The sequence below is a fragment of the Medicago sativa genome, chromosome 3 (genome assembly GCF_051527215.1).
Source record: "Medicago sativa cultivar Bolivia chromosome 3, Bolivia_mono, whole genome shotgun sequence".
NCBI classification, from domain to species: domain Eukaryota; kingdom Viridiplantae; phylum Streptophyta; class Magnoliopsida; order Fabales; family Fabaceae; genus Medicago; species Medicago sativa.
Window position 1 is genome coordinate 62,367,543 of NC_140751.1, and position 27,641 is coordinate 62,395,183.

The 27,641-nt window shown below is 38.1% G+C and overlaps 2 protein-coding genes across 2 annotated transcripts; both read right to left on the reverse strand.

Moving 5' to 3' along the window:
* Nucleotides 1-1,688: 1,688 nt before the first annotated feature.
* LOC146938970 (uncharacterized) lies at nt 1,689-2,192 on the reverse strand. Its single transcript, XM_085749709.1, has one exon. It carries the CDS (start codon nt 2,190-2,192, stop codon nt 1,689-1,691), a length of 504 nt encoding a protein of 167 aa, XP_085605835.1.
* A 6,745-nt stretch (nt 2,193-8,937) lies between these two features.
* Nucleotides 8,938-9,441, reverse strand: LOC146938971 (uncharacterized). Its single transcript, XM_085749710.1, has one exon. It carries the CDS (start codon nt 9,439-9,441, stop codon nt 8,938-8,940), a length of 504 nt encoding a protein of 167 aa, XP_085605836.1.
* Nucleotides 9,442-27,641: the final 18,200 nt, after the last annotated feature.

The window sequence follows — 27,641 nt, forward strand, 5'->3', positions numbered from 1 at the left end:
TCATAATACAATACAACTCATCCATACATAAAAAAATACATCCTTGATGTCCATTATGTTCGTATAAATCATAAGGATTGGGATGAGACATAATGTCTCAGTGAGTTCCCCTAAATCCTAGGCTATAGGCAACCTCAAGGGGAAACCTACAGTCACCACGTGTCTACATTACAACCTGACGGTTGATTATACGTGTGTGGGGACTTGCATACTAGACGGTAGTGCATACTAGAGCCGTCATAATCATAACTTAACTTGTTATAGGCTTCACTTCCTATACGTGTCATGGCGGTTAAGGGGGAAACTAAAACCGCATTGCCAAGAATACACTCTATGTATCGAGGCCTAAACATAACATAATCATGGCACGATGCTAAACCGGACGATTAGGGGAAACCTAAGATCGTCATCGGTATCATGTTCTTTACTTACTCTAATCCATGCCCTGTACTTGTCATGTAGCATCTAATGCTCTTATTTTTTTTTAAACATAAACTTGCATGGGTTCACTCTTGCATAACCATGAACATAACATAATCATAATCATATCATACATAAACGTATCTAAGTTCATTCAATTATGTTAGCGTTGAACAAACAATTATTATCTTGATTCATTTTACGGATAGTCCCGGGTGGAGTAACCCCGAGATCAATCCCATACATGACCGATGTACGTACATCGGACTCCCTCGGTGTCGTGCGGGTCCCTTGCGGCTTAAACCGTTCCCCTTAGGTCGAGAACCTCCCGTATCCCCCTGGCGTGGATATCAAGAGACACGAACACCTACGCCTTGTTAATTTCAGTGACATGCGGGTCCCTTACGGCTTGAATCGTTCCCCTTAGATCGAGAACCTCTTGTATGTCGTACATATAACTTAAACATATTCATACTTGCTTGCTTATTACCTCGGACCCTTGAGTCGATCCGATTAGCGGTAAATACATACTTGTTCATGCTTGTAAGTTCTTAATCATGGTGGAGTGATTAACTAATCAAACCACGACTTAACATGCTTGCTATCTTAATCTTAATCATGTGCGAAGATAGCATACTTCGCGTCTTAACATTCTAGGGATCTTGCTAACTAGCTAGTTCTCGACAACTATGTCGAGGCTCTAGTTTTCCCTTGCTTAATGGATATTTTGCTACCCGATTCATGACTTGTTTCTCTCGTATGCCATGCCTTACTAACATGCTTGATACTTGCCTCATCTTATAAAAATCATGCTTTCTTTGATCATCATTTAGGACCTTGGTTTGAGGGGTTTACATTCGTAAAAAGACACCACGGAGAAAACCGCATCGTGAATCCCCATGCCTGCCTGAAGCGAGCAAAACAATGAGATTCCTCACTGTCTTACTCGCCTAGGCGAGTAGATTTGCTGGGGAGGCGAGTGGTAACTCGCCGTGGCGAGTTGGGGGCGAGTAAGACCCCCCTTTCGGAGTTCTAGCTCGTCGTGGTGAGTAATAGCTCGCCGTGGCGAGTTAGGACAGTCCAGAACACTTAAAAATGGTATTTTTGACCCAAAAACCTCAAACCAAGTGTCTCTATGTGTGTTGGAACATATTTGATCATTAGAAACTTATAAAACATTCATTTGGCAAGTATAAACATGTTTTGCATGCATGGCAAGAAAAGGGGCAACTATCACGCACCTCTCTCAACGCATCCTCCAATTGCTGCTATTCCTCGATCCCTTTTAGGACCAGACCGCTTCTCATCACAACATAGATGTGGTCTCTGAAACGGGCCATCCTTCCGCTAAGCTGTAAGTACGCAAGGTCTCCATCATCTTGAGCAGCTCGCGCATCAAGGACCTCATGCTCTGGTGGCCTCGGCACCGGTACCGGCATGTCTGGAAGAATCATGCGTGGATGAGACACCTGGTAAAACCACTCGATGTATCCATCTGCTGCCTCCACTCCATGAACTGCAACCTCTCCCAACTCCTGAGTTGTCAGCGTATAATCAAGTGCGCGCAGAAAGCAATTTATGATCTGCGCAAAGTTAACATCAACAGGTGCACTCTGAACGGGATGTCTCGGTATGGTCTGAATCCACCCAAACTGGCGAAGCACCCTCTCCGGTAGATATCTCACCATGCGCTCTCCGTATCTCAGCCATCCAGAGTAAAGGCTGACCCGCTCAAACTGACGTGCCTGACGGTGCGCTCCATATGGGGCCATGACAACCCTCGTCAAATCCAACGCATCTAGATAGTTTATATAGTTGTCCACTGTACCTAAACCAGACAGTGGTAAAAAAAAAAGCATCGCGCATGGATACTGATTCTCTACATATCCTTCCCAGACATCCTTGCTTCCCACACTTGGGAAGTGATGAAACACTCAAGTCTGCACCAAAGACAACCACATATAAATATGCAAACCATATACACTTACATTTAAAAAAAATAAACATAGTTTTTAATTTATATCTGCAACAAACTCAGGTATCCTGCCACCTGACTGGTGTTCCAACTTGCATCATTGTTGAGCTCCTTATACAAGTGAGCTAGTGCCGCAGCTCCCCCTGACTAACCCAGCAACAAGATCAAGGTCTCTGAAGTACTTCAGGTAGACAACATCCACAACCCACTGGCTTTTGTCACTGAAGATTGTGATCCCCACCAAGTATAGCAAATATATGCGGACAACCTGGTCCCGCAACCTCTCCATCTCCGAAGTCACACCATACTCGGCCGCCAAATCCCTCTGCTCCTTCAAACGCTCCTCGAATATCCTCTCCAAGTAGCTAAATCTGCAATGTGCACCTTTGGTCTTGTCGACCTCTTCAAGAGCATCACTCGTACTAGACACCAAGTACTACTCCATCCATTCCACTGCCTCGTCCCGTGATATGGACTCGTGGGACAAGAGCATGTCGCAATGGGGATATGCAACAAAGAGGCCACATCATCAAGTGTGACTGTCATCTCCCCAAACGGAAGGTGGAAGCTGGAAGTCTCCTCGTGCCACCTCTCCACGAACGCACAAATCAGACCATGGTCAATCGTGCTGTAGCTGATATCCTAGAGTCAACCAAGGCTGGTGCCATGCAATTTGTTCTCCCACCACCGTCCAGCCATGATAGATTTGTTTTCTTTATCATGCATCGCTTCTATCTTCTTTCCGATGTTGATGCATTTTAATTTTCCACGCCACTGCAAATAATTAAAAATAATAAAGTGAGTTTAAACTCATGGCTTCACATACATATTTAACAATAAATAAACGTGCAGATTTAAAAGTACATAAACAGACAGTTTCAAATTTAAAGTGAGTTTAATTAAAAATAAATACCATGTCATCAGCCGCCTTCCTGGCCACATGCACATGGTACCTCCGCAGCAGGCCAGTCTCGTGTGGGTCACCGGGATAGTCGTCTAGTTGCTCAGGGTCCACCACCTTCTTCTTCTTTCACCTTCGCCATGGCTCGGCATCTTCCATTTCCTCGTCCATACCCTGTAGCTCATCCTCAAACTCTTGCTCCTCTGTATGCTGCAATTCCACATCAGGCAGCTCCTGCTCCATGTCCATATTCTCTTGCTGCTCCGGCTGATGCTCGACTTCAGCACGGCGTCCTCTACCACCCCGACGGCTCGAAGGAACACCACCTTCCTCATGCAGCCGTATGAGACGCTCTCTCCTATGGGAAGCATCCCCTGCCTCCCTTACGCGCCGAGTATTAGATGTTGAACCTTCTATAACATTCAAATTAGGGTAATCAAACATCAAAAAATAGAAACAAAAAAAACATTATGGGTTTGTCCGAATTTCAAATTCCGAACAGCAACAATCAAATCCGGAAAACGAAATCTGGATAGCACCCGACCTGAAATCCAAAAATAATTCGACGAAATTAACCATGCATATGTACAAAAAACAAAAATCGAACTTACCTTCCATGATGTTTGAAAAGGGTTGAAATGCGGTGTTTTTGATCAACAAAACTCCAAATTTGGACAAGATTTGTGGTGTTCTAAACTTGGGATAATGTAGAGAGAGAGAGAGAGAGAGATAGAATGTTGAAAGTGAAACTGTAAAACTGTAAAAATGGGGGGCGAAGTTCCTTTTATATGTCGCAATTGTCCGGATTCTATAATCCGAAATACGTATAGATGTTCCAGATTATATAATTCGAAGGGCATGTTGGTAATTTGAATAGGGCGCAGGAGAAGGCCAGAGGGTGGGAAAAGTAATACTCTAATTTCAAAGTAGAGAGATTCTTTAGTACTTTGTCGTACTCGTGGGAATTGTTCCAAGTCCTTGAAAATCATTGTTTGCATCAATACTTTTGCGTTGAATTTCTAGGTCTTGTATTCCACTTCTTTGAATTTATTATTCCTGACTGTTCCTTGTTGTTTCTTTCCTCAAAGTTATCAAACAACCCTTGTTGTGTATTGTTGTGTAGGATCAATCCAAAGGTTCTTTACTTAAGAGCTCATAGGGAAAAGTTGAGTGGTAAAAGACAAGAGTGGTGAGACTATCAGAGGGTAAAAGCCAAAAAAGAGTGTAAAAGTGGGGAAAAAAGAGAGTGTAAACACGGGGGTGTGTGTTTTGTGAGGAATTATCATTATTTATTTACAATCATTTATGACACATATTTTGCAGCAATTTTAATCATGAGTGGAGGGGAAGAAGAAAATGAAGTGGATATGAAGTTGTTTGTCAAGGCTGTTAACCAACAATTCCAAGCTTTAAACATGAGATTGGATAATTTACAATCTCCACACAAATCTAGCAGTCAAAGACATCCAAGTTCAGAAGAAGATGAGTATTCAGATGGAAGGAGTAATGACAGGAGGCGTAGAGCTGGGTCCAGAGGGGATAGCCATTTGGGAAGCATTAAGATGACGATTCTCGCATTCAAAGGTAAGAATGATCCTGAGTTATATTTAGAGTGGGAGAGAAAGGTTGAACATGTGTTTGATTGTCATACTTATTCTGATGAAAAAAAGGTTAAATTAGATGTTGTTGAATTCACTAATTATGCTAGTATTTGGTGGGATCAACTTGTGACTAGTAGAAGGAGGAATGGTGAGAGGCAAATTGGTACATGGGATGAGATGAAAATTGTCATGAGGAAAAGGTTTATACCCAGTCACTATTATAGATATTTGTATAGAAAATTGCAAACTTTAACACGAGGATCCATGAGTGTGGAAGATTATTGCAAAGAGATGGAAATAGCCATGATTAGAGCCAATGTCGAAGAAGATCGGGAAGCAACTATGGCTAGATTCATTAGGGGGTCAAAGAAAGAGATAGGTGATGTGGTGGAGTTGAAATACTATGTGGAGATGGAGGATTTGCTGCACAAAGCTATTCAGGTGGAAAGACAATTGAAGGCTAAGAGTACTTCCAAATTTCCTTAGATCTTCCGAAAAGTTAGCTTGGAAAAACAAAAAACTTGTCTTTAAGCCAAAAGATGATGCAAAACAAAAAAACTCATCTGCTCCACTTAAAGGTAAATTGGAAACAAATTCAACTTCTAGGTCTCGTGATCTCAAGTGTTTTAGGTGTCAAGGAGTTGGGCATATTGCTGCTGAATGTCCAAATAAAAGAGCGATGATGTTGCTAGATAACGGAGACATAGAATGTGTGAGTTCTAATGATGATGAAATACCTTCCCTAGAGGATTGTGGTAATGTTGAAGTTGTTGAACCTGTCAATGGAGATGTTCTTGTCACTAGGCATGCTCTTAACATGCAGCCGAAGGTAGAAGGTGATGAAGAGCAATGAGAGCATATTTTCCATACTAGATGCCATATAAATGACAAGGTATGTAGTTTAATCATTGATAGTGGAAGTTGTACTAATGTTTCCAGCACCTTATTGGTTGAGAAGTTGTGTTTGCCGACATTAAAGCATCCTAATCCATATAGACTTCAATGGTTGAATGATTATGGAGACGTAAGGGTGACTAAGCAAGTGTTGATTTCATTTTCCATCGATAAGTACAAGGATGAAGTTCTTTGTGATGTGGCACCTATGCACACTGGGCATTTATTTCTTGGGAGTCCGTGGCAATTTGATAGAAGAATTATTCATGATGGATACAAGAATAGATACACCCTTGTTATGAATAGTTGTACCATTGTTTTAACACCACTCCAACCTGCTGAAGCTTATGCTGATCAAGTCAGAATTGCAAGAGAGTGTAAGTTGAGAGAAGAAAAATTAAGCATTCAAGAAAAAGATAGGAAAGAAAAGAAAAATGAGAGTGAGCAAAAAAAAAAAACAAACCTGAAAAAAATTGAAGAAAAAAAGTGAATGCATTTGCAAAAAATAAAGAAGTTGAGAGTACTTTGATATCAATAGAGCAGCTACTTGTACTCATGTACAAGGATATTTATTTTACTAATGACCTTAACTCTTCTTTTCCTTGTTAGGTTGTTTCTTTGTTACAAGACTTTGGTGATGTTTTTCCCGAAGAAGTTCCCGACGGATTACCTCCAATAAGAGATATTGAGCATCAAATTGATTTTATCCCTGGTGCTTCACATCCAAATAGACCAGCATATAAATCAAGCCCTGAAGAAGCAAAGGAAATCCAAAGACAAGTTGATGAGTTCTTACAAAAGGGATTTGTGAGGGAGAGTCTTAGCCCGTGTTCGGTTCCTGTGATATTGCTTCCAAAGAAAGATGGGACATGGCTGATGTGTACTGACTGCTGAGCCATAGATAAAATCACGGTAAAGTATCGTTATCCTATCCTTAGATTGGATGATATGCTTGATGAGTTCATGGTTCAAGTTTGTTTTCAAAAATAGATTTGAAAAGTCGATATTACCAGATCCGCATGCAAGAAGGTGATGAATGGAAAACAGCATTTAAAACTAAATATAGTTTATATTGAAGGTGAGAAAAACACAAGAAGGGGGTTGAATTGTGTTAGCTTTTCTTCGTTTTCTCCTAGACTGAAACACACTGGCCAGAAGCAAATAGAGATTGCTTCTGAAGTGATGTTCAGGATCTAAATGCAGCGGATAAAAACAGAGAGAGAGAGAGAGAGAGAGAGAGAGAGAGAGAGAGAGAGAGAGAGAGAAAGAGAGAAGAAAGACACAAAGCAATTATACAGGTTCCTTCCACAAACCGAAAGTAGTCCTGTCCCCCTTGCACTCCCAAGGAGAGTTCACTATAATGTAATATCTGATTACAAATGCTCACTTCTAAAACTAGCAAGAGACTTCAAACTGCTCAAGCACACAAGCAAGAGACTTCATATGATCCTTAACACAATCAAGAGACTTCTATTGCTCAAGCATAACTGCAAGAGACTTCTAATCAAACAGAATTACAAAGAATAATGTTTGAGGTTGAACACTTGATATACAATCAGTGGTGTTCACAATACAAATCAGATACAGACTCTTAAGACTCTAAAATTTCTAAGATATGAACTTTGAAACAGAAATTATAAGTGAACTTTGAATGCAGAACAATTTCAGCAGAGTTTTGCCACTTGTAAATTGTTGTTGAGTCTTGTGTTCAGCATTACCAATCTTTGAGTCTTCAATCCTTTATATAGAGATGTGAAAGAGACGTTGTGAAATTGCCAGCACATTAAAAAGAGTCATTTGAAGCTTTGATCAATCACCAATGAACTTTTGCCTGATATGGTTGTTGTCCTATGAAGGATCAATTTCAAATCCATTCCCATTGTGAAGGAACATCGTTGCAGGCAGAGCTATATTTCAGAGCTGTTTTCTTGTCTTGTGGCAGGGACACTGCAGAGTAGTAGGGGTAGTGGTTGTACACTTCGTACAAATGTACTTTGTCAACGCATTTTGAAGATAAGAATCCAATGCCTTCAAATCCCTTCAAAATGACTGTTGCTTCACATTCCCAGTCTTCTGCAATGTTCAGACGAGTTTAAATCCATTGAACAACTTTTCAAGCTTTAAGTCTTGCATCTCCTGATGAACTTTAGCTTCTGGTGATCTTCAGCTTCTGATGAGGTTGCTTCTGATAAACTTGCTTCTGATGAACTTCAGCTTCTGATGACGTCATCACTTCAGAAACACTTTGTCTTCAGGAGCACTTTTGACTTCAGAAGCACTTTTCTTCAGACGCTTTAAGCTTCCTTTTTATTGATTTCTTAGCTCTCTTTTGTTCATCTAGAACCTATTTAAGATGTAAATTTTTGTCTATGGTCCTGTACACTTGAACAAATATTAGCTAGTCCAATTGACAATTTTTAATACCTTGTTATCATCAAAACTCTCAAATGTTCATTGTTAAACACATTTTGTTCCAACATATATGAGTGGTTGGTGATGCCATTCGGCTTAACTAATGCACCCAGCACCTTCATGAGCTTAATGAACCATGTTTTGCGTTCTTTCATTGGGAAGTTTATTGTAGTATATTTTGATGATATTTTAATTTATAGCAAAACTTTTGATGAACATGTTGATCAATTGCATGTTGTTATTAATGTTTTGAGAGAGAATAAATTGTTTTCAAATCTTAAAAATTGTTCTTTTTGCCTCGAGTCTGTTGTGTTTTTGGGTTTTGTCATAAGCTCTAAGGGAATCAGCGTGGATGAAGATAAGGTAAAAAGCAATAAGAGAATGACATGTTCCTAGGAATGCCAATGAGGTAAAACTAAAGCAATAAGATAATGTTTTTACAAAGAAGGTAACTCGCCGTGGCGAGTTGGGGGCGAGTAAGACCCCCCTTTCGGAGTTCTAGCTCGTCGTGGCGAGTAATAGCTCGCCGTGGCGAGTTAGGACAGTCCAGAACACTTAAAAATGGTATTTTTGACCCAAAAACCTCAAACCAAGTGTCTCTATGTGTGTTGGAACATATTTGATCATTAGAAACTTATAAAACATTCATTTGGCAAGTATAAACATGTTTTGCATGCATGGCAAGAAAAGGGGCAACTATCATGCACCTCTCTCAACGCATCCTCCAATTGCTGCTATTCCTCGATCCCTTTCAGGACCAGACCGCTTCTCATCACAACATAGATGTGGTCTCTGATACGGGCCATCCTTCCGCTATGCTGTAAGTACGCAAGGTCTCCATCATCTTGAGCAGCTCGCGCATCAAGGACCTCATGCTCTGGTGGCCTCGGCACCGGTACCGGCATGTCTGGAAGAATCATGCGTGGATGAGACACCTGGTAAAACCACTCGATGTATCCATCTGCTGCCTCCACTCCATGAACTGCAACCTCTCCCAACTCCTGAGTTGTCAGCGTATAATCAAGTGCGCGCAGAAAGCAATTTATGATCTGCGCAAAGTTAACATCAACAGGTGCACTCTGAACGGGATGTCTCGGTATAGTCTGAATCCACCCAAACTGGCGAAGCACCCTCTCCGGTAGATATCTCACCATGCGCTCTCCGCATCTCAGCCATCCAGAGTAAAGGCTGACCCGCTCAAACTGACGTGCCTGACGGTGCGCTCCATATGGGGCCATGACAACCCTCGTCAAATCCAACGCATCTAGATAGTTTCTATAGTTGTCCACTGTACCTAAACCAGACAGTGGTAAAAAAAAAAGCATCGCGCATGGATACTAATTCTCTACATATCCTTCCCAGACATCCTTGCTTCCCACACTTGGGAAGTGATGAAACACTCAAGTCTGCACCAAAGACAACCACATATAAATATGCAAACCATATACACTTACATTTAAAAAAAATAAACATAGTTTTTAATTTATATCTGCAACAAACTCAGGTATCCTGCCACCTGACTGGTGTTCCAACTTGCATCATTGTTGAGCTCCTTATACAAGTGAGCTAGTGCCGCAGCTCCCCCTGACTAACCCAGCAACAAGATCAAGGTCTCTGAAGTACTTCAGGTGGACAACATCCACAGCCCATTGGCTTTTGTCACTGAAGATTGTGATCCCCACCAAGTATAGCAAATATATGCGGACAACCTGGTCCCGCAACCTCTCACTCTCCGAAGTCACACCATACTCGGCCGCCAAATCCCTCTGCTCCTTCAAACGCTCCTCGAATATCCTCTCCAAGTAGCTAAATCTGCAATGTGCACCTTTGGTCTTGTCGACCTCTTCAAGAGCATCACTCGTACTAGACACCAAGTACTACTCCATCCATTCCACTGCCTCGTCCCGTGATATGGACTCGTGGGACAGGAGCATGTCGTCAATGGGGATATGCAACAAAGAGGCCACATCATCAAGTGTGACTGTCATCTCCCCAAACGGAAGGTGGAAGCTGGAAGTCTCCTCGTGCCACCTCTCCACGAACGCACAAATCAGACCATGGTCAATCGTGTTGTAGCTGATATCCTAGAGTCAACCAAGGCTGGTGCCATGCAATTTGTTCTCCCACCACCGTCCAGCCATGATAGATTTGTTTTCTTTATCATGCATCGCTTCTATCTTCTTTCCGATGTTGATGCATTTTAATTTTCCACGCCACTGCAAATAATTAAAAATAATAAAGTGAGTTTAAACTCATGGCTTCACATACATATTTAACAATAAATAAACGTGCAGATTTAAAAGTACATAAACAGACAGTTTCAAATTTAAAGTGAGTTTAATTAAAAATAAATACCATGTCATCAGCCGCCTTCCTGGCCACATGCACATGGTACCTCCGCAGCAGGCCAGTCTCGTGTGGGTCACCGGGATAGTCGTCTAGTTGCTCAGGGTCCACCACCTTCTTCTTCTTTCACCTTCGCCATGGCTCGGCATCTTCCATTTCCTCGTCCATACCCTGTAGCTCATCCTCAAACTCTTGCTCCTCTGTATGCTGCAATTCCACATCAGGCAGCTCCTGCTCCATGTCCATATTCTCTTGCTGCTCCGGCTGATGCTCGACTTCAGCACGGCGTCCTCTACCACCCCGACGGCTCGAAGGAACACCACCTTCCTCATGCAGCCGTATGAGACGCTCTCTCCTATGGGAAGCATCCCCTGCCTCCCTTAAGCGCCGAGTATTAGATGTTGAACCTTCTATAACATTCAAATTAGGGTAATCAAACATCAAAAAATAGAAACAAAAAAAACATTATGGGTTTGTCCGAATTTCAAATTCCGAACAGCAACAATCAAATCCGGAAAACGAAATCTGGATAGCACCCGACCTGAAATCCAAAAATAATTCGACGAAATTAACCATGCATATGTACAAAAAACAAAAATCGACCTTACCTTCCATGATGTTTGAAAAGGTTTGAAATGCGGTGTTTTTGATCAACAAAACTCCAAATTTGGACAAGATTTGTGGTGTTCTAAACTTGGGATAATGTAGAGAGAGAGAGAGAGAGAGAGAGAGAGAGATAGAATGTTGAAAGTGAAACTGTAAAACTGTAAAAATGGGGGGCGAAGTTCCTTTTATATGTCGCAATTGTCCGGATTCTATAATCCGAAATACGTATAGATGTTCCAGATTATATAATTCGAAGGGCATGTTGGTAATTTGAATAGGGCGCAGGAGAAGGCCAGAGGGTGGGAAAAGTAATACTCTAATTTCAAAGTAGAGAGATTCTTTAGTACTTTGTCGTACTCGTGGGAATTGTTCCAAGTCCTTGAAAATCATTGTTTGCATCAATACTTTTGCGTTGAATTTCTAGGTCTTGTATTCCACTTCTTTGAATTTATTATTCCTGACTGTTCCTTGTTGTTTCTTTCCTCAAAGTTATCAAACAACCTTTGTTGTGTATTGTTGTGTAGGATCAATCCAAAGGTTCTTTACTTAAGAGCTCATAGGGAAAAGTTGAGTGGTAAAAGACAAGAGTGGTGAGACTATCAGAGGGTAAAAGCCAAAAAAGAGTGTAAAAGTGGGGAAAAAAGAGAGTGTAAACACGGGGGTGTGTGTTTTGTGAGGAATTATCATTATTTATTTACAATCATTTATGACACATATTTTGCAGCAATTTTAATCATGAGTGGAGGGGAAGAAGAAAATGAAGTGGATATGAAGTTGTTTGTCAAGGCTGTTAACCAACAATTCCAAGCTTTAAACATGAGATTGGATAATTTACAATCTCCACACAAATCTAGCAGTCAAAGACATCCAAGTTCAGAAGAAGATGAGTATTCAGATGGAAGGAGTAATGACAGGAGGCGTAGAGCTGGGTCCAGAAGGGATAGCCATTTGGGAAGCATTAAGATGACGATTCTCGCATTCAAAGGTAAGAATGATCCTGAGTTATATTTAGAGTGGGAGAGAAAGGTTGAACATGTGTTTGATTGTCATACTTATTCTGATGAAAAAAAGGTTAAATTAGATGTTGTTGAATTCACTAATTATGCTAGTATTTGGTGGTATCAACTTGTGACTAGTAGAAGGAGGAATGGTGAGAGGCAAATTGGTACATGGGATGAGATGAAAATTGTCATGAGGAAAAGGTTTATACCCAGTCACTATTATAGATATTTGTATAGAAAATTGCAAACTTTAACACGCGGATCCATGAGTGTGGAAGATTATTGCAAAGAGATGGAAATAGCCATGATTAGAGCCAATGTCGAAGAAGATCGGGAAGCAACTATGGCTAGATTCATTAGGGGGTCAAAGAAAGAGATAGGTGATGTGGTGGAGTTGAAATACTATGTGGAGATGGAGGATTTGCTGCACAAAGCTATTCAGGTGGAAAGACAATTGAAGGCTAAGAGTACTTCCAAATTTCCTTAGATCTTCCGAAAAGTTAGCTTGGAAAAACAAAAAACCTGTCTTTAAGCCAAAAGATGATGCAAAACAAAAAAACTCATCTGCTCCACTTAAAGGTAAATTGGAAACAAATTCAACTTCTAGGTCTCGTGATCTCAAGTGTTTTAGGTGTCAAGGAGTTGGGCATATTGCTGCTGAATGTCCAAATAAAAGAGCGATGATGTTGCTAGATAACGGAGACATAGAATGTGTGAGTTCTAACGATGATGAAATACCTTCCCTAGAGGATTGTGGTAATGTTGAAGTTGTTGAACCTGTCAATGGAGATGTTCTTGTCACTAGGCATGCTCTTAACACGCAGCCGAAGGTAGAAGGTGATGAAGAGCAATGAGAGCATATTTTCCATACTAGATGCCATATAAATGACAAGGTATGTAGTTTAATCATTGATAGTGGAAGTTGTACTAATGTTTCCAACACCTTATTGGTTGAGAAGTTGTGTTTGCCGACATTAAAGCATCCTAATCCATATAGACTTCAATGGTTGAATGATTATGGAGACGTAAGGGTGACTAAGCAAGTGTTGATTTCATTTTCCATCGATAAGTACAAGGATGAAGTTCTTTGTGATGTGGCACCTATGCACACTGGGCATTTATTTCTTGGGAGTCCGTGGCAATTTGATAGAAGAATTATTCATGATGGATACAAGAATAGATACACCCTTGTTATGAATAGTTGTACCATTGTTTTAACACCACTCCAACCTGCTGAAGCTTATGCTGATCAAGTCAGAATTGCAAGAGAGTGTAAGTTGAGAGAAGAAAAATTAAGCATTCAAGAAAAAGATAGGAAAGAAAAGAAAAATGAGAGTGAGCAAAAAAAAAATCAAACCTGAAAAAAATTGAAGAAAAAAAGTGAATGCATTTGCAAAAAATAAAGAAGTTGAGAGTACTTTGATATCAATAGAGCAGCTACTTGTACTCATGTACAAGGATATTTATTTTACTAATGACCTTAACTCTTCTTTTCCTTGTTAGGTTGTTTCTTTGTTACAAGACTTTGGTGATGTTTTTCCCGAAGAAGTTCCCGACGGATTACCTCCAATAAGAGATATTGAGCATCAAATTGATTTTATCCCTGGTGCTTCACATCCAAATAGACCAGCATATAAATCAAGCCCTGAAGAAGCAAAGGAAATCCAAAGACAAGCTGATGAGTTCTTACAAAAGGGATTTGTGAGGGAGAGTCTTAGCCCGTGTTCGGTTCCTGTGATATTGCTTCCAAAGAAAGATGGGACATGGCTGATGTGTACTGACTGCTGAGCCATAAATAAAATCACGGTAAAGTATCGTTATCCTATCCTTAGATTGGATGATATGCTTGATGAGTTCATGGTTCAAGTTTGTTTTCAAAAATAGATTTGAAAAGTCGATATTACCAGATCCGCATGCAAGAAGGTGATGAATGGAAAACAGCATTTAAAACTAAATATAGTTTATATTGAAGGTGAGAAAAACACAAGAAGGGGGTTGAATTGTGTTAGCTTTTCTTCGTTTTCTCCTAGACTGAAACACACTGGCCAGAAGCAAATAGAGATTGCTTCTGAAGTGATGTTCAGGATCTAAATGCAGCGGATAAAAACAGAGAGAGAGAGAGAGAGAGAGAGAGAGAGAGAGAGAGAGAGAAAGAGAGAAGAAAGACACAAAGCAATTATACAGGTTCCTTCCACAAACCGGAAGTAGTCCTGTCCCCCTTGCACTTCCAAGGAGAGTTCACTATAATGTAATATCTGATTACAAATGCTCACTTCTAAAACTAGCAAGAGACTTCAAACTGCTCAAGCACACAAGCAAGAGACTTCATATGATCCTTAACACAATCAAGAGACTTCTATTGCTCAAGCATAACTGCAAGAGACTTCTAATCAAACAGAATTACAAAGAATAATGTTTGAGGTTGAACACTTGATATACAATCAGTGGTGTTCACAATACAAATCAGATACAGACTCTTAAGACTCTAAAATTTCTAAGATATGAACTTTGAAACAGAAATTATAAGTGAACTTTGAATGCAGAACAATTTCAGCAGAGTTTTGCCACTTGTAAATTGTTGTTGAGTCTTGTGTTCAGCATTACCAATCTTTGAGTCTTCAATCCTTTATATAGAGATGTGAAAGAGACGTTGTGAAATTGCCAGCACATTAAAAAGAGTCATTTGAAGCTTTGATCAATCACCAATGAACTTTTGCCTGATATGGTTGTTGTCCTATGAAGGATCAATTTCAAATCCATTCCCATTGTGAAGGAACATCGTTGCAGGCAGAGCTATATTTCAGAGCTGTTTTCTTGTCTTGTGGCAGGGACACTGCAGAGTAGTAGGGGTAGTGGTTGTACACTTCGTACAAATGTACTTTGTCAACGCATTTTGAAGATAAGAATCCAATGCCTTCAAATCCCTTCAAAATGACTGTTGCTTCACATTCCCAGTCTTCTGCAATGTTCAGACGAGTTTAAATCCATTGAACAGCTTTTCAAGCTTTAAGTCTTGCATCTCCTGATGAACTTTAGCTTCTGGTGATCTTCAGCTTCTGATGAGGTTGCTTCTGATAAACTTGCTTCTGATGAACTTCAGCTTCTGATGACGTCATCACTTCAGAAACACTTTGTCTTCAGGAGCACTTTTGACTTCAGAAGCACTTTTCTTCAGACGCTTTAAGCTTCCTTTTTATTGATTTCTTAGCTCTCTTTTGTTCATCTAGAACCTATTTAAGATGTAAATTTTTGTCTATGGTCCTGTACACTTGAACAAATATTAGCTAGTCCAATTGACAATTTTTAATACCTTGTTATCATCAAAACTCTCAAATGTTCATTGTTAAACACATTTTGTTCCAACATATATGAGTGGTTGGTGATGCCATTCGGCTTAACTAATGCACCCAGCACCTTCATGAGGTTAATGAACCATGTTTTGCGTTCTTTCATTGGGAAGTTTATTGTAGTATATTTTGATGATATTTTAATTTATAGCAAAACTTTTGATGAACATGTTGATCAATTGCATGTTGTTCTTAATGTTTTGAGAGAGAATAAATTGTTTGCAAATCTTAAAAATTGTTCTTTTTGCCTCGAGTCTGTTGTGTTTTTGGGTTTTGTCATAAGCTCTAAGGGAATCAGCGTGGATGAAGATAAGGTAAAAAGCAATAAGAGAATGACATGTTCCTAGGAATGCCAATGAGGTAAAACTAAAGCAATAATATAATGTTTTTACAAAGAAGGTAAAACTAAAAACCAAACATTAAAAAGATATCAAGCTGTTGAAATAAACCAAGACAAGAATGTCATAGCAGCAAACAATTGATATCTATCACATAACTTTGTAGGACAATGTGATCTACCGGCTTCATGCAGAAGATCTGTGACACAGTCTATTTAACATGTAGGGGTGGGCATGGTTCGGTTAACCATATTAACCGAACCGAACCGAAGTGTTGAAATGGTTCAGAATAACCGAACCGTTTTAGGTTTAGAACTAACCGAACTGAACTAAAATTATGGTTCAGTTAACCGTTTGCTTGCCTATTAACCGAACCGAACCAAAACCAAAATTTTGAATCGAAATGTTTTTTTTATCCTTTTTGTAATGCACATTTCGATTATTTAATTATTTTAAATGAGTTTTAAGATATATTTATATGATTGACGTGATTTATATGAGTTTTTTTATATAATCGATGTGATTTATGTGATTTATATGAATTATGTGATTTTAGAGAATTTTATGAGATGTTGTGACTTATTTTATTATTTAATAAAATAAGATTTGAAAATAAAATAAATATTGAGTTGTGGGGCTGTTTTGTGAATTTAGAAAGTTTGGTGTAGAAATATATTTGTTATTTTGTGTAGAAATATATATGTTATCTGGTGTAGAAATATATTTGTTATTTTGTGTAGAAATATATATGTTATCTGGTGTAGAAATATGTTTGTTATTTTGTGTAGAAATATATTTGTTATTTGATGTTAAAATATTATATATATATATATATATATATATATATTGATGAAATATGCTATTATGTGTTATTTGGTATATTAATATTATTTAGTTGGAGAATATATTTAGTGGAAGAATATATTTAGTGGAAGAATATATTTAATGGAGAAATATATTTAGTGGAGAAATATAATTATTTAGAATAAAGAGGCTTTGGGGCAGAATTGGAATTAAGAGAAAATAAGTAGGTTGGGATTTATATATAAAGAGGAGAGTCAGAGTTAGAAAATAAGGATTACGTGCAAACTGTTTTGGAGAAAAAGGAGAAACTTAGAGAAGAGAAGAGTCAGAGAAGGAGAAGATTGTAGAACCTTGCTGTCAATTAATCTAAGGTAAGGGTGAGACTAACTTTCAGTAATATTAAGTCTGTAATTCTGATAATTAGATTTAACATGTTGTAGGTTGAGTTTGTGAGGTTTTGAGAATTAGGGTTTTGAGAGAGATTTGATGATTAGATGATGAAAACTTGTTGAATTGATGTAGAAATTGTGTACAGACCTTAGATAATCATTAGGATGATAATTAGAATCAGTTTTGAGGTTAGAACCATGAGATTAGGTGAATTTTTGGAAATGAGCATTATTGTGAATTATATAAATATTATGTGAATTATATGAGATGTTTAAGATGTTGTTGATTATTGTTTGATCTTGTTATACTATGATGTTGTTTTCTATCCTGCCATGTTGCTGTTATTATTGAGTTGAGATGATTAATGTGATTATTAATGTGAATACTATTATAGGATGAAGAATGAATTATGCTATCTATGTTGATTATATCTAGTTGTATAATGATTTTCTACTTGTTAAAGATTGTTAATGCTGCTGCTGCTAATATTATCAATGTGATATTATTATATGAGCTTTATGTGAAATGTATACGATGTTTTAAGATGTTTATTATCATTTGATATTGTTATATTATGATATGATATGAATTATTTATGTGATCCATATGCTGCTGTTGAATCTTTATTAAGATGCTAAGATGTTAAGATGTTAAGACGTTAAGATGATAAGAGTTGTTAAGTCGTCAAGTCGTTATGAAGTCGTCAAGTTGTTAAGATGTTATGTTGTCAAGATGTTAAGATGTCATAGATGTTCATGATGTTTCTAAAGACGTAAGATGTTGAGTCCATGCATACTCATTTAAAGACGAGGGCTCATGCCCTAGGAGCTTTTGCTCAATAGCGACGAGGGCTCATGCCCTAGGAGTATATTTATGCTCATAAGCGAGTAGGGTTTATGCCCTAGAATGATACCACATGCATTTGCATTGTCAAGAAGTTTCAAGATGAAATAGTTGCATAGTCGAGTCAAGATGATTTAAGACGAAAGAGTTGCATAGTCGAGTCAAGTCGTTAAGTTGTGATGATTAATGATGAATTATTATTAAGATGGTATATGATGATATATGATGTTACGATTAAGATGATATACGATGCTTGTGAATAATATTTGATGATATGTGATGATTGTTTGCGATTAGTATTTGATGATATGTGATGATTGTTGTGATTAATATTTGATGATATGTGATGATGTTTTTATGGATATATTTATGATGATATATGATGACGTTATGTTTGTACTTATGATGCTATAAGATGATGTTTTATGATTATATTTATGAAGATATATGATGATGTGTATGATTGTATTTTTGATGATGAATGATTATGAAGTTGTTTATGATGATTGATTATGAAGTTGTTTATGATGATTGATATGTTGATGATGTTTTTGTTGACGCTATAATGCTACATGATTATTACTATGATATGTTGATAATATGATGCTATATGATTTATGATATGATGCTACATGTTTATGATGATGATATGATGCTATATGATTTATGATATGATGCTACATGTTTATGATGATTATATGATGCTATATGATTTATGATATGATATGATGATGAAGTTTAAATTGTTAAGTGTAATTGGTGAATAATATGCTTATAATACTGTTGTTGGTGAAATCTCACCCCTTCTGCTTCGAAATGTTGCTCTTCGTATGGGTAACTTGCAGGTAACCAAGATTAGTTGCGGTCGTGAGTGGACTCCTCACAAGTGTGTCTTAGGTGCTCTGATACGTAACGGGATGGGAATTTTGTTATTGTCCTTCTATTTCTTACGTATTACTTTGAAAGTTTTTCATGAATTATTGCTGAACCAAGATATTATGAGATTTTATGTTGAGGCCCATGTGCCAAAGATTTATTTAAGTTGTGGAAATTATTCCGCTGCGAAGTTTAAAATAATATGATATTGGATTTTGAAGGATAAATATTTATTTATTCAGTTTATGTTTTTAGAAAAAGAATGTGACATTCCGTTTAAGTTGAATTACTCTGATTTTTATTATGAAATTTTTATGTTGGGAAAACGGGGTGTTACACTTTTGCTAATTTAATTATGTTTTTTTTGTCCTTTTTAAATTTAATAATAATGTTTCGAATGTCTTGCTATTGGTTGCTTTTTTATCCTTTTGCTAATTTAATCTTGAAGTGTTTTCATGGTCTCTGATCCAATATCTAGATTATGAATAGTGACATATATGACTGATATTAGGGGTGGACAAGTTGGGCCAACCCGCCCGAAACTGGCCAACCCGCGAACGAAAAAGGACAAATGGACGGGCTGAACCGGTTTGGGCGGTTGGGCGGGGCGGAGGAAATGGGTTCTGCTGGGTATCCATGGACGGTGGCGGAGGGTGTGGATAGCACCGTTGCAAACCGAACCCGAACTGAAGTTGTTAGAATATAGCCCAATAGCCCAACAACAATGTGAGCCCACTTAACCAGTAATGCACCAGCAGCCCATTTAATATCACTAACCCTAATATATTTTCAACTCCATATCTGATTCCCCTTATCAATTGATGCGCCGCTGCTTCTATTGTTCATCCTTGTCTCCATATCTCTCATCCTCTCTTCATTTCTTCATCATCTCTTCTCTATTTAAGTTGTGTTTATGAGCTCATCCACTTGTTGTTGTTGTTATGAGTTCCAGATCCAAATCAATTGTTGTTGTTTTTGTTTGTTCCAGATACAAAATACTGGTTTTTGCTGTGAAAACAAAACGCTACTTCAAAATTTTCATCTGAATGTTCGGGATCTGTTGATTATTTTGAACCCATTTTTGTATACTGTGGAACCGACACAAACCACCCGCTCGATCGTGAAAACCGACAACCCGCCACCGCCGTAACCGAAGCTTTGAAATGGACGGCGGCGGATAACAAATTTCAGACCGACGGTCTGGTCGGTTCCGGAATTTGGGACCGAACCCCGACCGAAACCGTCCGCTGTCCACCCCTAACTGATATATGCTTCTGATCCCAACAAAGGTATTACTATATCATTTACCAGGGATAATTTGACTAAGATACCCCATACTGTGGAGTGGAGACATAACTAATCACTCAAACTCCCATCCTAGAAAGTGATTTTTTGTTAAGAATATCTAAACAAACAATTAGGTACACTTTTTAGAATATTATCAAAATCAAGCTAATATTAAGTGACACGAATCCTTCCAAATAAACACTCAGAAAGGTAATTCTCTGCATCGAGAAAAATTCATTGAATTTCAAGCACATACTTTAGAGTAGCATTACTAGAAAGTTTATATTCTTAAAGGACTGAAATGTATTCCAAATTCTTGTCGAATAAGTTATGGAAGTGTACTTTTACATATATAAAGGCATCATTCTAAGCTTGCCTATGTTTGTGCTTATCTTCTCTTCGATTTAGGGATCATAAATTTTACTCTAGGCGGTCACCTTCCTGAAAAATCATCACCAATTCCTTTTTAGGAACAAAGTTCTTCCTTCATATCTATCTAAGAACTCACCGGCATCCAAAACTACTTCTCTCTAGAGTGCTGTTTAGAGTACTCAACTCAACAGCTAAAAACTTGGATCCCAACCATTATACAATTATAACATTATTATGAATGAACCAAAATAAAGTATAAACACATATAATTACACTAAGTAACTTTTCAACCCACCACTTTTCCTTCATTATTCTAGCCTAAATCCCAAACTTATCCTGCAAAAATTTATCATATAAATTTGGTACATATAAATACCTTACTCTAATTCTGTTTTGGTACATAACACACACAACAACATACACTCAAATTCATCCACGTTTTCATTTCTCTGTTGAAACCTGAGTGTGTCATACACAAACACACAAACACTACACAAACAACAGAAGCTAGGAGGATTACATAATATGTTTTTTACCATACTAAAATGAGCTTTTTAAGAATCATGTTCATCAATTTAGAGTTGAGATCGATTTAGGGTTTGTAAGGTTTTTTTCATTTGGTTTCATTTGGTTCTCTGAAAAATAAGAGGTTTTGTGTAATTGTGTTATATGGTTATGGTTCGGTTCGGTTTGGACAACTGTGGTTATTAATGGTTCGGTTCGGTTAATTAACTGTTTTCAAAATAATGGTTCAGTTCAAAAATTTGTGAAATGGTTCAGTTAATTTTGATATGGTTCGGTTCGGTTAACCGGTTCGGGTTTTGGTTATTTTTGCCCACCCCTAAACATGCTGCAGCTAATAGATATGGCATTTCCTGCATTATAAAAATTATATCATTAATTAAGTTGCAAATTCACAAACCTAAGCCTTGTTTCTTCTTCCTTCTGCAGATATCAACCTATGAATTTTCTTTATGGACACACAATTATCAAAGACTTGTGTACTTTATGAATGCATACTCTAACATAATTACCAACTTGTGTAAAAAAAAGTCTATATGTATATATTCAAAACACATCAAGGGTAACATACCTTCAATAAAGATTTATATGACCAATAGCTGTATAAATATACATTCCATAAAGATTTATATGATCAATAATTGTTAATTGTTTGACTTTAATATATTTTAAGTCAATGATAAAAAAAAAATTAAGTTCAGGGGGTATTTTGCACACAAGTGCAAAATATTGAAGTTTTGTTAATTTCATGGGGGTAATTGACGAAACTTACAATTTCACGGGGAAAATTGTCTATCTACTCATTAAAAATTATAAATTGATTCCATCAAAAAAGAAAAATTATAAATTGATGATGTATCGAAAATGAGTGTTCTACTGTTGATGAAATTGGCAACTGTGTACGACCCTTTACAAGTCTCGCACTGTGTGAGACTTAGGTAAATGAAATTGCAGCCATTGGATATATTACAATGGTAATGGACAGTTACGATTTAAATCAATTGTGATCCACTAAATTGGTTTTCTTCAAAAATTATGAATAATTAAAAATATGTAACAGAATTTAGTATTATATTATATGAACTAAAGCGTGTTTTTGGAATTGACTCCCATTTATTTAAAGACCCATGAATTTACCAAACGGTTCATGAATTAGAAAACAAGTGATTTATAATTTTCATTAAACCACTTGTTTCGGATTAGACTAAGGCTTAATTCGGCTCAGCTCGAATCTGATCTGAGGCCACTAAGCAATACAGGCCGAGAGCTGCTCACGGGTTCAGGGGGTGCTCACGTCTATGTAAGCCGAGAGTTATTCACCACCTAGGTCGAGATTTATTTACGCCCATACCTGAAGGGACAATTGTGAGGATAAGGCTTAACAGCCAATCCCTACTAGGGCACTATTTATACCCAGGCATTAGTCATGTGTCATGTATGACATTTAGTACCCACACTATAAATGCATAACTTGTGTCTGTAATGTCGAATCGGTGTAATTTGGATCAATTATGAATGATTATGTAATGATGTGGCTTATGGGTGAGTTTTGTTGTCGAAATTGATGATTATGAGTGAGTTTTGTTGTCAAAATTGATGTGTCGTTGAGTCAAATTGTGTTTATAGGTTACATATCATTAATGGTTTTTTTTTGAAGCATTAAATATTGTTTTACAGCATACCATAACTCATCGACAGTTAACTTCCGTTTACACACCGCAAATTAACTTACGTTGGGGTAGCGGCAGTAAACTGCCACTGGGGTTAATTGTGGAAACTTGGGGTGAGAAAGAGCAAAATTAAAAGGGAGAAGAGCAATCTTCTCCTTTATCTCCTAACTTGTTTGTTATGTGAAGATAATGGTTATCTGTTTTTTCCATCATGTTAAGGCTAGGGGAGATCTTCATGTGGACAAAGTTTGTCGGAACGCTCCGATAATAACTCATCTTTTTTTTTCTTCAAATGATTGTTTTTTATTTTTTCGGGCAGAAAAATCGAGGCTGAGAATATGAAGCAAATACTAACCTTATACGAAGCGGCGTCCGGGCAAGATATGAACCTTCCAAAATTTGAACTTTATTATAGCATAAATATTGAGTTGCCTTTTGAACATGCTATTACAACAATCTTGGGAGTTCATGCGGTTTTAGGTACAAGGAACTATCTTGGTCCACCGTCTGTGATTGACAGAAGCAAGAAAGCTTCTTTTCGTATTCTCAAATATAGAGTTTGACATAATATCAACATGTGGAGTAGTGAGTGTTTGTCTAAGGCATACATATTGGTAATGATAAAATTTTCACTACAAGCAATATCGTCTTATATAACGAGTGTTTTCTTACTTCCTATTACACTCATTGAAGGAATTGGAAAGATGATACTTGCGTTTTGATGGGGCCATGGAAGGACTATGAATAAAGGTACTCACTGGTTATCATGGGCCATGCTTACCATCCATAAAAATCATAGAGGTATGAGATTTAAAGATTTGACGGCAACTTGGCAATGTTGGGTAAGCAAGGATGAAAGTTTCAGACACTACCAGATTATTTTTGGTCTCAAAACTATTCAAGACATGTTATTTTCCTTGTGGTGGCTATCTGAATTTAAAGCTTAAACATAAACCAAGTTTTGTATGGAGAAGCATATTTACCACCAAGAGACTGGTGAGAATAGGAGCGCAGTGGAGGATCTGATATGGAAATCCAAGTTTTTTATGCTCCATGGTTACGAGCAGGGGCAGGCCTGAACTCACAATATCAGTTAGGCTAATTTTTTTTGTCAAAAATACTAAAGTATAATAAATTATATTAAAAATTGTTGTAGCAACCAAGATTAGATGATCGAATGAAATTAACAATCATATTGACGTTACAAAAAAAAACCACTAACATATATGAGTCGTGGCACAAGCACATGTGCCAATTAAAGTTAATGAGCGATGGGTGAATGGGTGTGATGTTGGACATGGATAACATTGGTATTTTTTAAAATTTGTAGAGGTCGGGGAATAATTGTTGGGGTGTGAGGTAAGTTTTCCCGTGTTTTGAGAAAAATCAAAAAAGAAAATGTGTAATACTAATGGGTTAGGCTGGCTGGAGTGGACATATAGAAAAAATTACTCCCTCCGTCCCTTAATGTAACCTCCCTTTGCTTTTTTCACATTTCTTAAGAAAAGTTGTCAGTGTAATTATTATGTTTGTTTTGTGTGTTAATATTACCATATTGTCCTTTGTTTGTATATGTATTAAATTTGACTTTTTAAATTTCAAGATAAGTTAGTAGTATTATTTAGGGGTATGTTTAGGAAAAAAATAATAAATGCATCTAGTAATTTGAAAAGGGGTTTAGATTTAGAGACAAAAATAAAGTCAGATGGATGGTTAGATATAGGGACGGAGGGAGTAAAAGTTAGGCATGGGCTGGTGTGGCTATTGCCACACCTTGCCTTGAAAAGATCCAGCAATAGTTACGAGATGGAAGAAATACTTTGGGAGAAGGTCCATCTGTATTGGTAATTCAACAGGCTAGAGTGCACACTCTCTTTGATCATGAATCTCATATTTCGAACCATCATTTGGTGAACCATTGCTTTGATCATGATATGACTCAACATATCTTAAATACTCACATAATCCAGTCAGCTGAAGCAGATAATTTAATTTGGAAAGCAGCGAAGAATGCCCACTATTCGATTAAAAAGTGCTTACTGGATATATTGAAGAAATTGTAGATAATTCTAATTTACACCGATAGGGTTATTGGGATGAATTTGGAAAGTAAAGGTGCTTCCTAAAGTGAAAAATTTATTTTGACGGATATGTCGAGGTTTCTTACTGTTGTGAATTCGGACTCAAAATCACACCAATACAAACTATGATGTATGGAGCAAAGGAAAGTAGTAACCAATTTCAAAGTAAACACAAGCAATAACAACAATAACAGCACCTAGATCTAATCTAGGAAACAAAGTGAAAAGCACAAAACCACAAGCAAAAGATAAAGGGAGAAGAGAAACAAAACACACCAAGAAATGTTCACCCAGTTCAATCCAACTTGACCTACTCTGGGGGAGAGATTGATCTCTCCAATCCACTATCAATGAGTTCTTACAAAGAGATACAAATTGGTTACAAGAAATTAGCTTAAGCAAGCTCACAAAGAACAACCCTAATTTCTCCCATTTTCCTAATCTCACAAATGAACAAGACACTCAATGATTTTCACTCACCCAAGGTGTTTACTATGTTTTCCCAACCCAAGAGAACTTTAATCAAAGACCCTCAACCCTAAAGTTACCTCCTTTGATTTCCCAAGTTTTCCTCTCTTGAAGTTCTCTCTCCTCTCTCTTCAAAATCTGCAAAGAAACACTTAAATAGTACCCTGCAACTGTCAAAATCGTGTCACGTTTGTCCAAATCGTGACACATTTGATACGTACGACCCAAGGTACGACCAACCTTATCCTGAAAACTTGCCCAGCATGCCGAAAATCGTGTCACGTATTCCCAAAATCGTGTCACGATTGGACACCCTGCACAACATGCTCACGACATAGGAAAATCGTGGCACGCTTGCTAAATCGTGTCACGATTGCAAGTTTCTCCAACTTCACAATTTGAAGGCATAAACAACATTCTCCACTTTAACTTCAAATTGATGATGATGCCACTTTAACCATCAACCACCAATCTCCTTTTTCTTTACCTTGCATCCAACTACACCAAGTAGCTCCACAAGTCTACACCAAACCCTCTTCAACCACGGAACGTCTCCCGCTTCCTTGAAGATCACCTTGCATCCAATTACCCTTGGTCTTTTAGGCAATCACACAAGCCACATCATACATTCTTCAACCCCCGGAATGCCTTCCGTACTCATGAAGAATTCACATGCTCACAACTAGAGCATAACACCCAAGGTGTCCATAGTCGTACCATTCCCGGTGTCATCAACTCCACCTCAAGTTGAGCTTTCTCTACCTCAACTTCCAAATACGTACACACACTATGCCTTCACCTTGCAACTCCACCTCAAAGGTTGATCACGAGTATTCTTACCACCGCCTCTCCAGGCCGACAATGAGTATTCTTCCCACCGCCTCTCCAGGCTGATGTTGAGTGTTTAACGTCTCTCCAGACGAACACCGCTCTACAAAGCATCAATACCAAGGTGAGAAACCTCACCTTCATCCTCCCAACAACTCACCACCAAAGCACCCGCATCCTCATACTCCTCGGACACAACTTGCGCGGAGTTCTCATTGTCCTTCGGACAATCCCTCTTGAAGTGACCAAACTTGTGACACTTAAAGCACTTATACTTATCCTTGTTACCGCTCTTTGAGCTTCCTCGGTTACCTCTACCTCCATCATTTCCTCTTGAAACACTAAGGCCTTCACTGTTTTCATCCGCTCTCAAGACTTTGGACTTGGTCAACTCCTTGGTTCTCAAAGCCGCTTGAACTTCTTCCAAGGTGACAGTGCCTTCTTTGCCATGGAGCATGGTATCCTTGAAGGATTCAAATGATCTCGGTAGAGCACACAACAAGAGTATAGCTTTGTCTTCGTCTTCAAGATTCACCTCAATGTTCTCCAAGTCATCAAGGATTTTGTTGAACTCCGTCAATTGCTCCATCACGGTCTTTGACTCCACCATCTTGAATGAGTAGAGTTGTTGCTTAAGGAATTGCCTATGAGCCAAAGATTTGGTCATATACAATAACTCTAACTTGGACCACATCGACGCCGCGGTTGGTTCCTTCGCAACATCCCTCAAAACTTTGTCATCGAGGCACAAGACAATGGCACTCCTAACCTTGTCCACCATCTCGGTCTTCTCCGCTTGTGTCATGGTGACCGGTAACGCACCTTCACCCTTCAAAGCTTTCTCACACTTTTGTTGTATCAACACCTCTTGCATCTTCACCTTTCATAACCCGAAATCATTACTTCCGGTGAACTTCTCGATGTCCCACTTTGAACCCATGGCACTCACTTAACCAATTCACTCATATGCCCCACGGTGGGCGCCAATTGTTGTGAATTCGGACTCAAAATCACACCAATACAAACTATAATGTGTGGAGCAAAGGAAAGTAGTAACCAATTTCAAAGTAAACACAAGCAATAACAACAATAACAGCACCTAGATCTAATCTAGGAAACAAAGTGAAAAGCACAAAACCACAAGCAAAAGATAAAGGGAGAAGAGAAACAAAACACACCAAGAAATGTTCACCCAGTTCGGTCCAACTTGACCTACTCTGTGGGAGAGATTGATCTCTCCAATCCACTATCAATGAGTTCTTACAAATAGATACAAATGGGTTACAAGAAATTAGCTTAAGCAAGCTCACAAAGAACAACCCTAATTTCTACCCATTTTCCCAATCTCACAAATGAACAAGACACTCAATGATTTTCACTCACCCGAGGTGTTTACTATGTTTTCCCAACCCAAGAGAACTTTAATCAAAGACCCTCAACCCTAAAGTTACCTCCTTTGATTTCCCAAGTTTTCCTCTCTTGAAGTTCTCTCTCCTCTCTCTTCAAAATCTGCAAAGAAACACTTAAATAGTACCCTGCAACTGTCAAAATCGTGTCACGTTTGTCCAAATCGTGACACGTTTGATACGTACGACCCAAGGTACGACCAACCTTATCCTGAAAACTTGCCTAGCACGCCGAAAATCGTGTCACGTTTTC

What these genes read in the sequence shown, in the direction of transcription:
- LOC146938971 (XM_085749710.1), bottom strand. Translation starts at nt 9,441, where the DNA reads ATGGCCCCATATGGAGCGCACCGTCAGGCACGTCAGTTTGAGCGGGTC.
- LOC146938970 (XM_085749709.1), bottom strand. Translation starts at nt 2,192, where the DNA reads ATGGCCCCATATGGAGCGCACCGTCAGGCACGTCAGTTTGAGCGGGTC.